The 13,373-nt window shown below is 43.0% G+C and overlaps 1 protein-coding gene across 2 annotated transcripts in view; it reads right to left on the bottom strand.

Moving 5' to 3' along the window:
- Positions 1–13,373, bottom strand: part of Ntrk2 (neurotrophic receptor tyrosine kinase 2) — a 306,311-nt gene that overhangs the window by 65,071 nt on the left and 227,867 nt on the right. For both annotated transcript variants that reach the window (XM_034509751.1, XM_076938898.1), the window contains one exon: positions 11,850–11,980. In XM_034509751.1, coding sequence (XP_034365642.1) covers positions 11,850–11,980 — 131 coding nt within the window. The remainder of the gene's footprint in view (positions 1–11,849; positions 11,981–13,373) is intronic.

Genomic DNA, 13,373 nt, shown 5'->3' on the forward strand with positions numbered 1-13,373 from the left:
AAGCCCCTCATTCTTGAGGCAAGGGTACTGGTCTCCACTGAGTCCACTACAGGCTTAGTTTTCAATGTTGTTTGCATTGAAGGGTCATGATTTACACAAGCGAGTGTCACTGAGGAAGCTGGGCTCCCCAGGCCATCTCAAGGAAGCAGCAGCAGAAGTTAGTGCTGTCAGCTTCCATGTCTCCAGAGCTGGCTGTTTCCCTAATGAAAGCGCTGTATCAGCACTTAATGTTCTCCATGGAGCTGTGACCCAACTCGAGGACACAGAAATCACAGGTGTTGCTTCCATTAGACCAGAGACAGTGGCATCTTAGGGGAAATTGTGAAGAGGCCCTTCACTGTCCCCTCAAGCACCATGGGCTCTGCCTGGAAACAGGAGAAGATTTGGACCACAGAGTGCTCAGAGAGGCCGGAAATCTCTGATGGTCATTGCCATGGAAACAGCACACTTCATGTGATAACGAAATGAACACTAGCTGAGAACTAGGGTGTGGGTCTCTGCTTCTCTGAATCAGAAGAAACTGAGCTTGCCATATTCCCTCTGCTTCCCAGATATAGTCTAGCTGGGTTCAGACTGAACATCTTTGTCTTTCTGTCACAGGGGCAGGTGCCATCACAGCCAAGCCCTTTCCTTGATCTCAGAGAAAACATACAGACCCTCACATTCTTTGCCTCTGCCTTACATTTTGGTTTGGGGTCTTGTGTCAGTCTGCACACCAATGTATCACCAGCTGCTTACCAGTGTCAAGCAACTAGAGAACCCTGAAGTCCAAGGTCTGCACTCAGTAGAGACGATAGGGTGAGAACAGAAGAGAAAGGTGAATAGACATCTCAAAAGGCACCATGTTGGCCCACATAAGGGTCGGAAAGGAAAGGCCAAGAAGAACAAGCAGGTGATAAAGCTTGCTTTTAAGTTGGGAGGGCTACCCAATGTGCTCTGTCCTGAAAACTCAGTCCCATATCTCTCCTCCTTCTAGCAATGCTCCAATGGTGCCCAAGTGGAATAGGTTCTAAGTTAGAACTGAGAGTCCCGGGTTCAAATCCTGGCCTTACCCTGCTTCACTAAGAACCTCATTTTACTCGCTACTTCTTAGAGGTGCTGGAAGGATGCTCCCCAGGATTCTTTGTCTAAAGGACATTGATGTGAATTGGACCTGAAACCAGGTCTCCTGTGTTCAGTTTTCTCATACAAGGATCTACAAAAGATAAAAGATACACAGATACCCATTGTTACCTGCTCAAGGCAGAAGAATGGCACTTCTCCTGGGGAGGTCATCACCTGAGTGCTAAGAATATCAGGCTGCGTGTGGAGGTGTGGTACTTGGCCCACACTCTCCCAGAGGCTTTATCTTTTGATTCAGAGACTGTTACAATTTACAAGAAAGTTTGTGTCCAAAGCCTTGTGTTTAGCATGTGACTAGAAAGGGGGCTCATCCTTTTAGGTCTTTGTCATAAAGCATAGACAAATCCTGCAGAAAAGCTTTCTGAACAAGCTTTAATTATGTCTTGTTGATTCAGAATGATAGAGAGAAAGACATAGCCACAGATAAGTGCGCACACACACACACACACACACACACACACACAGAGAGAGAGACAGAGAGACAGAGAGAGAGAGAGACACAGAGAGAGACAGAGAGAGACAGAGAGAGACAGAGAGAGACAGAGAGAGAAAGAGACAGAGATTCACAGGGGAGGAGAGAGAAAGGAAGGAAGGAAAAAGGGGGGAAGCAAAGAGGGGAGGGGAGGAGGAGGAAGATGAGGAAGAAGAGGAGGAGGAAGAGGAGGAGGAAGAAAGGTGAAGCAGCAGGAGGATAGAATCTTCTCTGGGAGAGAAACAACCTGAAGATTTTAATAAGCATCGAGCAACTCCATGCCTCCAGTGGGGACTCTTAGTGCAATGTCAGAAACTGCAGTTCAGCCACATTTTTGGAACCAAAAGCGATTTTACTATTCATGGACCAAATGCATCCTGCAAACCTGGCACCCTCCTGCGTGCCCATCCATTTTTGCATGGTGGGCCCTTTCTTTGAAATTATGATTCACTTCTATTTTAAGAGATTTTTGGAAAATACAGTGGTAACAACTTGGGCAAAATCGTGAATTTGGCGCTAACAGGATAGGATTTTTGTGGGTAATAGAATTGGTGCCAGACAGCAATCAGGAGCTAGAAGATTCTGCATCGAACCTGTTTATAAATATCACCTCTGTCTCGTCTCGGTACAGTGTCTGATTGTCATTGTACTCAGTTACGGGAGACTTGGCTGGCTGCAGAGCTCCTGTCAACAAGAGAGCAGGAGTGTGGATCCCAGCTCACCCTTCGGCGGTTCTTGGGACTTCAGCCTCGTTTGATGGACTCCTTCATCAATCAGCATGCATTCCTGTTCCCTTCCTCCTTTCTGCCTTACAGTGTTGTTTCTTCTTTTTTCCTGGTGTTTTCCCCCCTTTTGGTACACTAAGACAGGGGTCATGTCTGACTCCAGCAGGAGGCCTCTGGTGCATGAACAGAGTCAGAGCTGGCATGGTGGAGCAGCAGGCAAACTATTTTAGCGCAGAAACGTGAAGTCAGTGAAGTGAAATGCAAGTGAAGGGTAGAGGAGGAGGTGGAAATTCACTTCAAATGATGAGGCAGAAACTTCAAACCAATCGGAAGCCAGATCGAGATGACCCGTCTGGGGTATGACAGTGTGCCTCACCAAACTAAATGATGATATTCTTCGAGGTCTAGATGGCTTAAGGAAAGACTTGATAAAAACAGACCTTTTAACAGTGCAGACCACAGATTCTTCTCAGACTTTAGAGGTCTCAGAAGCACTCTGTCTTCAGTAAAGACAGAATATGGAAGAGACTTACTTCCTGTACCCCCAACAATGCTTGAAACACAGAGAGAGATAAAGGCAACCCCAAGCTAAACACACAGGGTCATGGGATGCTTGGTTAATGTGCCAAAGGTCCCACTGTTCACAGAAGACCTTTACTCTCCCGATAACTTCTAGCCCTGCCTTATCTAACAGAGCAGACACTAGTTATGCCACCAGCTACCATGTTAAATGTTGTCATTCCAAATTGTGATGTGCTTTAGTTGAAAAACAAACTCAGAATTTTGGAAACTTGACACAAAGTTTGATATATCTCACCGGTATTTCATCTTAATACGTTGATATGATGTAGTGTGTTGAATTAATAAACTATAGTAATATTGTAAGATTAATATTTTAATTTTACTTTTCTAGTGTGCCTATCAGGAATGTTTTCGTGTGTGGCTCAGATCCTGCTAGGAACTGCACTGTTTTACAAAAGCCACCTCTGCAGCCCCATTGAAGGGGCAAGCTGTGTCTTGGGAACATGGGAAGGCATTTCAAAGGTGTAGAGTTGAGATACAATTAGGGCAAACATCTTTCTTACAAGGTTGCCACAGTTAACAGCTAGCCAAATACGCAAGTCTTAGCTATGATTTGAAAACATAATAAGAGGTTCTTCTCTTAAAAGAAGGGTAAAGGAAGCTGCCATCAATTGTACACATGGTAGACTCTGGAGAGGCACAGTTTAGTAAACTTGGATAAAGGAAGAATTCAGTATGAATAAAATCTTAGCAATGACAGAGTGTAGTAGGTAGGTCCCAGAGATCCACAGAAAGAAAAGGCCAAATAATTATACAAAGATGTTAGCACCCACTATACAGTGTGCACTCTGTACTAGAAACCAACAATACTTATGTAAACTCTACTAACTGTCTGTAGATGGCCTTTGAAAGAAAAACTTTAATCATGTGCTAAGTGACAGTCTCAAACACAAGAGCCATGGCCAGGTTGTTGATTGTCTCTATCTGTCTCTATCTTTATTGTCTCAGCGACTCTGGCTGTTGGACTCAAATGTAACAAAGGGAGGCACTGAGTTAGGTTCTAACACACATGCTTTAAAAGACTCTGTGATCTGTGGGATAAAATTGAGGCCTGCATGTCACATCAACTTACATAATTGGAAATATTGACCTATGGAGCCAGAAAACAAGCCTCGAGGCAGTCAGAGGAAAATAAACATCAAATGGGAGATGAAGTCAGAAGTTGAGCACAGTGTGGTCAACTGAAAGTGTGTGCAGGCTCTGAACACACTGGTGCATCTCTGGGAGTCGGGTCACCAGACATGAAGGAGCTGGTGGCTCAGCATGGACCCTGGCTTGACTGTGAGTCAGCCTATCATGTAGCAGTAAATTAACAGGGTGCCTGGCTGTTCAACTCGTAGATCCAAGAGATAGAGAGGGATGAAGTGAATCCTCAAGCTGCGTTTGATGCTGGGGGGGGGGGGAGGTTCTCTTTGGAGAAAAATAACTGGAGCCCCTGGTGTGTGTGTGTGTGTGTGTGTGTGTGTGTGTGTGTGTGTGTGTAGAAGCTGGAATTTGATGTTCTTCAGGCCATGGTCCAAGTTTGATTCTCAATTAGAGCCATTTTAATGGCTCTGAAACATATGACTAAATTGGAGATCACCCAGAAAGCAGTCACCAAAGTGACCGACAAGACAAAACTATGTCTGATCAAGGGCTAATAATTAAAGTTGCTAAGAAATGTATCTTAGGGAAGTTCTTCAGCAACTGGAGTACATAGGGGTTCTTATAGGGAAGCCCTGCTCTCTTGTCTTATGAGTGCACTAGAGCATGTATGTACACACACACACACATACACACAGGTGGACACACATGCACACAGATACATACATGTACACACATACATAAACATATATACACACAGACACACATGTGCATGCACACACATGCATACATGCATGCAAATGTGCACACACATACACACAGACACACACACACACACACACACACACACACACACACACACACATCAAAAAGGAATAGAGAGCCACTAGTAATGCCTGGACAACAAAAATGACCAAACTTTAGCACACCATCATTAAAAGCTCTGTGATTTCTGTTCCAGGAGCCTAGCGAACAACCAACAAACAGCGCTTTACACAGCTTGAGTCTCATTAAAACACAAACGATCTTTTAGGGAACTATTGACAAATGTCCTTAAATACAATAATTCTTCATAAATTTCTATTTTGTGGAGACAAGAATTTCACATGTGAATGTAAATGGGAAAAAAAGTAAAAACGGAGCCGGGGGGAAGGGGGGGAGAGCAGGAGCAGGACTCTTGATGTGTCAGGAAGTGCAGGAGGACTGTAATGACAAAGGAAGAAAGCTATGGTCTGCCTTAGACATGAAGCTGCTGGACAGAGACGTGGGATCTAGGAACCCTGTGTGTTCTCTCATTTATGAATCTTTCTACCGCTTCGGGATGGAAGAGAGTGAGCCTTTGCCTCTCATTCTTCAGTTCCTCATACATGTTTGGAGACAGGTAACCTTAGTTGCTTCTTTTCCTGGAAGTGGCATCTTTGGTACCCATGGCCTCCTTAGATGACTAAACTATAGGTAGATGCTGCGGCATGAAGACTAATGGAGTCTATAAGTGACTGGCTGGGAAAACTGATCCCCAAATTCCTCTGCCCAAGAAACCCTAGAGGCAGTGTCACCAGTTGTTGGTGTGTTTCTACCAGTCAAACATCAGTGAGCAACTGAGACAACAGAGTACTGGAAAGCCAGAGGGGTCTTGGTGCCTTCTGCTGAGGAGGCATAGAAAGACAGTCACAAAGGCTTCCTCAGATCATAAGCAAGCTTGTGGATCCCAAATAGCCTAACCATAGTAAAGAATCTGGCTTCATGTTTGAGATGACTGCCTTTTGTATTTTGCTCAACAGATCTCTTTTTAAGACTATAGAACAACATCTCCGATATTTCCCTCAGGCAACCCATATTTTTTTTCTCATCTTCAGTCCCTGTGCATTGTAGGGCCGACTCCATTGTCCATTTCCACAGATGAATGTGTGACTCGTGCCCGGGGAATCAGAATGTTTCATTATGACATAACTCAAGACAAGCTAATGAAAAGAACAATCTTTGCTACAGCCTGAAGTGAACCTGTCTGAAAATGAAGTCTGTGTTTAAAAGAGCAAGCCAGGAGATGAGAGTGAGAGCATGAGGAGGTTCTGGGTGGCTTCTGAAGCCATTGGTGCCTGGAGCCAGGTTGACAGTGGCAAGGCTTTCTAGCAGTGTTGCATTCTAGAGCACTGTCCTTGTCCCTTCTGGTTAGGTCAGTCTGACTTGGGTTTCCAAGGATCCTCGTGTTCTTTTGGGGAAGGTCAATTATGAGGTATGAGGTTTGCTTGCATTTCCCCGAAGTCAAAACTATCCTGGGAATCCAGTTTTCCACCCCTACTTATTCCCCGACATTAGACTTTTATTTGTATAGATAAGGAAGTGCCTCCTGTCCTTGCATACAAAATTTACTCCTTTGTACTTTTTTGGAAGCTGTATCGTATTAAATTTCCTCAGGTTGGCTGGCCAGAGCTCACATGGAACTTAACAAATAAAAATGTGGCCACAGTGAACGCAGGATGGGCTCGAGTCCCAGCTCTGACATTAAATGACGTCCATGCAAGCTGTGTGACCTTGGGTGGATCGCCACCGATCTCTGGATTTCTGGGTTTTTCTTTGTTAGTTTGCTTTTATTTTCTTTTGGGTGCTGGATCCCCCGAGAGTGGGATTACAGATGATTGTGAGTCACCATGTAGCTGCTGGAGATGGAACACAGGTCCCTGTAATAGCAGCCAGTTCTCTGAATGCTGAGCCTCCTCAAGCCCTCTGGATTTTGGTTTGTTTTTTAAATGTTAGCTAAAGGACATTTGTAATGGCAGTCTGTATCTGTATAACTGTTCATCCATACTTCCCTTTCTCTTTCTTTTTTGAGACAGGGTGTCTCATTGTAGCCCACTTGATTTCAAAATCACTACATGGCTGAATATGGCCTTCTGTACTGGATAGTTCTACGGCCTGCATCTGCCAAGTTTGGGAATCGTTAAGTGCATTCCACCATACCTAGCTTATTCAACCACTTCTAAAATGATTTCTCATTATATTAGATTATTAATATTATATGACATCTTTACAGTTTCCTTCAGCTGTGACCATCAGTGTTTCATGAAACCACTTTGTTGTCCAGAGATAAATGCCAATGGCCAACTCTAGCGCATCAGAATTCTACTATTTCTGCGGTCCTTCCCCACCCACTCCTCTACATCATCTCCTCACTCAATGAACATTTCTTTTGTGCATCATACCACATATTAGGCAATGTACTCAAAGCCATGGCTCCCCCATGGAGAGTGTGACTGACACCCTAAAAGAGGTCACAGACATGCAATGTCACTCATTGAGTAAACACACTGATGCATGGTTTTAAAACCTTGGCAAGGCCAAGTCAAGATGTCTTGGTAGCATGCAGGAGTCTGATCTAGTTGGGGTACAAAAAAGGACAAGTCTTCCAAAGAGACACATGAGCTGAGACACAGGAGCTACAGTTGCCTGCACTGGGGGATTGGGTAAGGACTGGCCATGGTGGCAGTGCTGTGCTGGTGAAAGGACAGTTTGTAAGTTAGCCTTTCTGAATTCTAGGTGGAGAAAAATACCATTATTTTCTCTGTGGGAAAGAAGGAATTCAGAAAATTTTAAAGTATAAAACTTAAGTCTGCTCTCAGCAAAGTGTTTGCTGAACCCACCCAGCAGCCCACTGAGTCTGCTAAGAACCCACCTGTGTGTGTCTTTTAACTTAATACCTTAAGAGAGTCGCTTGGCTTCCTTGGGTCTTAGATTTCTCATCCATAAAATACATGTATATGATTTTAAAGGTCTCTCTCAGATTTAGCATTCCTTGGTTCTAGAAATAAACCGGAGTTAGCCAGGGAGGGGCACAGATCCTACAAGGTAGACTTGAGCCTTTATTTGAAAACCAAAAAAAGAAACAAAAATCATCTTGCATTCATAGTACAAGAAAAAAAGGTTGTAGGAAGGGTAGTTATTGAAACGCATGTTAGATGGAGCCAAAAATAGCTGATGCATCGACAGTTAATGCAAGGGAAAATGCGATAGAGCGTTTCCTTGGCAACCGAGTAACCCAAAGGTAAAGGTAAAGTAACTGGATTTGATCAAAGACTGGTTTCTTCTCTTCTCTCCTCTGTATGTATGTATGTATGCATGTATGTATGTATGTATGCATGCATGCATGTATGTATGTATGCATGTATATATGTATGCATGTATATATGTATTATGTATGCATGCATGTATGTATATATGTATGTATGCATGTATGTATATATGTATGCATGCATGTATATATGTATGTATTTATGCATGTATGTATATATGTATGTATGCATATATGTATTATGTATGCATGCATGTATGTATATATGTATGTATGCATGTATGTATATATGTATGCATGCATGTATATATGTATGTATTTATGCATGTATGTATGTATATATATATATACATGCATGTATGTATGATTATTATGATTATTATTATTCACTATAAAGAGGAAAATGGTTGACAAATCCATTTCACTGAGAAACAAAGGTCATCCACATAATCAAGAAAAGAGCAATCCAGCTGAATCCAAACAAGCAGATGCTCTGGCCGGAGACAGAGGCATCATCAACCTCTATGCCCTTGAAGGCATGCACATGGCCTGGAGTGCTGGGTTCTTCCAGCTCCTCAAGTGTTCCGGAGCATCAACACCAGAATTTAACCTGAATCTGACATCTGTCAGTCTGCACAGAGAGCTTCAGATTGCAAACCACAGTCAGCTCTTTCCAAAGAGAGAATAGGACAATGGCTACAGTTTCTTAGCATGCATAGTCAATGCTGCGGAGGTTGCTAGGCAACAGCAGAAGGGCTGTCAAGCATCCCGGGTGCCTCCAATGGAACAGGAGCAACCCAAGCTACTCCAGAGATGTGAGAGGCTGCGCAGTCCTGGAAGATGTGTTCAGTTTGACATTGCTTAGAAAGAAAGAAAGAAAGAAAGAAAGAAAGAAAGAAAGAAAGAAAGAAGAAAGAAAAAAAGAAAGAAAGAAAGAAAGAAAGAAAGAAAGAAAGAAAGAAAGAAAGAAAGAAAGAAAGACAGACAAAACATAAATCTGTTTGTTACGGTCAAAGCAGAATGATGGATGACTTCCTCTGAGATTAATTTATTTCTGAATATGTTTTCAGTTGGACCAAAGCCGTAGGCATGAGCACACCTAGGTTGCCAAGAGGCTCTGTGCAAGGTCTGCAAATTGTTCTGACCTGATTCACCGCAGAGCTCATGAAGATACAACCTCCGCATTCCAGAGAGCTGACACGGTCCTGACGAAAGCTCGAGTTATAGTAACTAAGCTTCTACTTTAGCAAACATTCATCCTCAAGGTCACTGCTATGAAGCTCCTCAGGTCTGTGGCCCTGGAGCGAGAGTGGTGTTTTAATCTACAGTTTCTTTGTCTTCTCTGAGATGACAATCTCATTTCAACTCCGAGAAGACTGGCAAAGAGAGGTCGTTGGGATTTGACAAAGGGTCAACTACCCTTTCTCCGCCCAACCCCAGCCGCAGCACTGTTTAATGAGCAAACTTTTATAACAGATCATTAATTTGCAGAAACATGCTTGGTAAAACCAGAAGGTAACATGAAAGAGTATGTGCTAGGTGATTCAAAGACTTTGATCTCAAGCTGGATCAACAAGAGGAGGGTCTAATGGGCAATGTTAATGAGATATAGGCTCAAAGTGGAGCGTGCTGTGGACAGGAAAGCAGGAGGGTATATGGTCTTCTAAAGCCCGGTCAAGGTAGGGCCGGGGTGTGAGGACCTATGGAAGCATCATCACCATCTCTTCACCCCTAGTCATTAGTAGACTAGGTCACTCTGGTTTTGTGTTTGCTCAAAGGGATCTGAATGCACAAGTTGCAAATATCCCAGATTGGACCACACAGTACCTTTTCATTAAGGGCATTGCTGAAGTGCAGGGAAGTCAGCACAGGGTGGGGATGAAAGGCTACAGTTAGTGAGAACTGTCTTGGATGATGCCCACATGCCTGGCCGGGGTCTCTCAGCTGTTCCCACGCTGTCATCTAAAATCCCCTGATCATCCAGCATTTTCACATACTGGGGTGTGTGTGTAACATGTACCCCATTGTAAAGTGAACTCAGTCTGAAGCCTTGACTAGGCTTCCTGAGTGGCCTCCAAATAGAGTTTAAAACATGGACCCAACATGAACAAACACAGGTATCCATTTTTCTGGTTTGCTAGAGATGACTTGGCTGGGGTAGACGCCCCTGTGAGTCTTCCAGCCTGAACACATCCATCTACAAAATTGCAGAAAAAACAACACCTTTGGTCTCATTTATCCCCAGAGACAAAGAAGATTAAAGACAAAAATCGGAAACTAGAGATAAGACACTGCCAAATGTCCTGAATATGGTATGTTAAAAAAAAAAAAAAAAAAAAAAAAAGGAAACTTTGTTGAGAGACAGAAGGAAGGAGGCAGAAAGAAGAGTGGATTAATTACCTCCAGCCACCACTGGTCCTTCCTGTGGCAGCTTCTAAGCCCTCTTTCCCCTTTTCTTCCTCAAGCCCCCGTCCATTTTCCTTTGTGGGAAGGATAATGTGTATTTGTCACACTGATAATTCCCAGAACCATTGGCTCTTTACTCACCTAAACCTGTGGCTCTTAAGGGTTTTCCAGGAGTTCATAAACACCATGCCACTCTGGATAGGGCTTGTTACAAATTTTCAGATCATGAGGAAAGAAAATGTACAATGTTTCTAGCTGGAATAACTAACAAAACCGTCAAACTTTTTTTTTTTTTTTAAGAATAGGTGACTTTAAGAATAATTTTATTCTCTTAGCTATCTATCCACGTGTGTATAATATAATATAATATAATATAGCCTGGTATTACAGTGGAATATGCACCTGATTTCATAAGGGAATAAAATGTTGCCTAGGTTATAATGACTAGATAAATATGATTTGTGCAAATAGTCCCTGTTTGGCAGAAACATGAGTCAACAACAACTCAGCAATCTTTTGTTAGCCCGGGAGGTTGATGTTAGCCACACTCACATCCACTTAACACTTAACTCATTTTACGGCTGCATGACCTTTTAAACGTTTGGTATCCACATATCAAAAACATCTTGGCGAGTTTTCAGAAAAAAATTATAATGCGTGTTACAAAGATCTGCCCAAGTCCATTGTGGTATTTTTATTAAGCTCTACAAAGCTCAGTGGAAAAGTATTCTTTTCAATGTTATTGCTTATCTTATTGAAGAACTGGACTCCTCTTTTTAGTTTGTAGGAGCATAATGGTGATTAAGGATTTTCAGATTTCTTCATTTTGTAGAAACCCTACATTGTGGTGGTGACATCTTTAGGAGATGCCACCCAATTCTTGTTGAAATCCTATCTATGCTGTTTAAAAATCATCCCATGACTTCAGACAGTTGGAAGGGACACATGTAGATGGTAAATAGGAAAGATCAATGCAATGGAGTCTCTAATCCTTCCTCTAGAATCTAGAAAATGCAGAAGTCCTATGTTGCGGAGTCACCAGCATCTAGAGTCGGGAGAGAGAAGCTTGCTCTGTAGCTTAGCTGCCTGGATTCTCTTTGATCCTCTTGACCTGGATCTAGAATTTCTTAAGTATAACTTTGAAAAGTAGCTTAGAGCTAATCATGGCCTGCAAATTGCAGGGCCCCACTGTGCCTCCTGCCAGAAGTACTTCTGGTGAACAGTTGAATGTGCTCCAGTGCCCTTTCTGGCTACACATTTAAGCAAAAGAATCTAAATGCATGTGTCCCCTGGAAGACATAATGTCCTGGACTAGCTGCTAAAGTACAACAAAATCAAACCTTCACATTTTAGTGGACCATGATCAAGGAGGTATTCTGGAATGTTCTCTTACCTTCACGGCCACCAGGATCTTATCCTGCTCCGGGCAGAGGTTATAGCACTCCGCTAGGAAAACTTTCCCAAAGGCTCCTTCTCCAAGCTCCCTCTTCAGAACAATGTTGTGTCTCTTGATGTGCTGAACAACTATAAAACAAAGACACCTGTCACTCAACAGAGTCCATAAGATTTGCTGTATCACCATGATGGGCCATTTCCCTCCCTTCTGCTGTTTTACTTTGTTCTGCGGGGGAACTGCAGCATCCGCACCTGTGGTGGACACAGTGGGATCCCTTACACAGCTCCTTTGTAGATGCAGCTTTTCATAAAATCTGAGTGGTGATCAAAGTTGTGACTTGGTGGGAATTATCCTCCCTGATAATTCATGCAATTCTGATCTCTGTGATCCTCTGAGCAATAGAATTCATGGATATAAGGACGCATATTGACACCCTGTGGGCTAGTAGCACACTAAGTGTCAGAGGTGGAGACTGTGCTCATTAGGGGAGTGTTCTGTAAAGCCAGAGGTGATTCCACCAACCACTTAAATCTGAGATTTAATCCCTTGACTGTCACATACTTATTGGAAATTAAGTTTCCACTTGGTTCACTTTACATGCTAGTAAGATGCCAAAAAGCAGTTAACTTTTTTTTCCCATTTCATTAACACCTTAAAATTGTTTTTCCAAATAGGAGGAAAAGCTGGCAGAAGGGTGGTTAAAGACACAGCTGACTTCATTGTCTTCCAATCTACAGTTGAGAGTAGTTTCCCCATGCTGAATCTGAGAGCAGAAGATAGGTCTTTTCTTTAGGAAATGGGCTGCTGGCATTTGTTAATTTTGTTATGATTTGGGGTATCTGCAAATGTCCTTTGCCAATGTGTTACCTCCAGATACAGTAAATGTCTCTTTTATACTTTGGGTCACAAATTAGGATTTTGTGATTATATTCCTATGTTATAGGGCCTCAGGATATTCTGCATACTAAATTGATGCTATATAAATATTACTGAAAGATCTTGTTTCACAAGTTTGATAACACTCAGTTAACTGAAGCAAACCTGCTAAGTATGTAAGCAATGGAGCAGCCCAGTTCTCTGAAAATCAAGGAATGAAAGCCAGGAGTGGGGTGGGGGGAGAAACAAAAAATAACAACAAAAAACAATCTGATGTTTCCACTCTATTGAGCTAGTGAGAAATTCTTACAATCTTCTTCCACGGAAAACATCAGGGATTATCCTAATTTGCTCTGCTTTCTGTTTCTCTTAGACAAGCCAAGAAGCTCTGCCCGTCGAGCCTGCCAGCCCAGCAGTGCCCCTCTTCCAGCCATGGCTCAACCCTTCAACTTCCCAACTTCCTGTGCACTTCTTGGATCAGTGTCTGCAATCCCACAAATCCCCAGGAGCACTCAGGCTTTGTAGTCTTCTCAAGTGAAGGCCACGCCCAGCCCTGGCTTCTCCCAGCAGGTTGACACCCTCATGTCTGCCTCACTGTCCTCCTGGTATGCCCACAGCCATTCTGAAGCTTCTCGTAGGGATCCA

This window comes from Arvicanthis niloticus, chromosome 8, assembly GCF_011762505.2.
Source record: "Arvicanthis niloticus isolate mArvNil1 chromosome 8, mArvNil1.pat.X, whole genome shotgun sequence".
NCBI lineage: Eukaryota > Metazoa > Chordata > Mammalia > Rodentia > Muridae > Arvicanthis > Arvicanthis niloticus.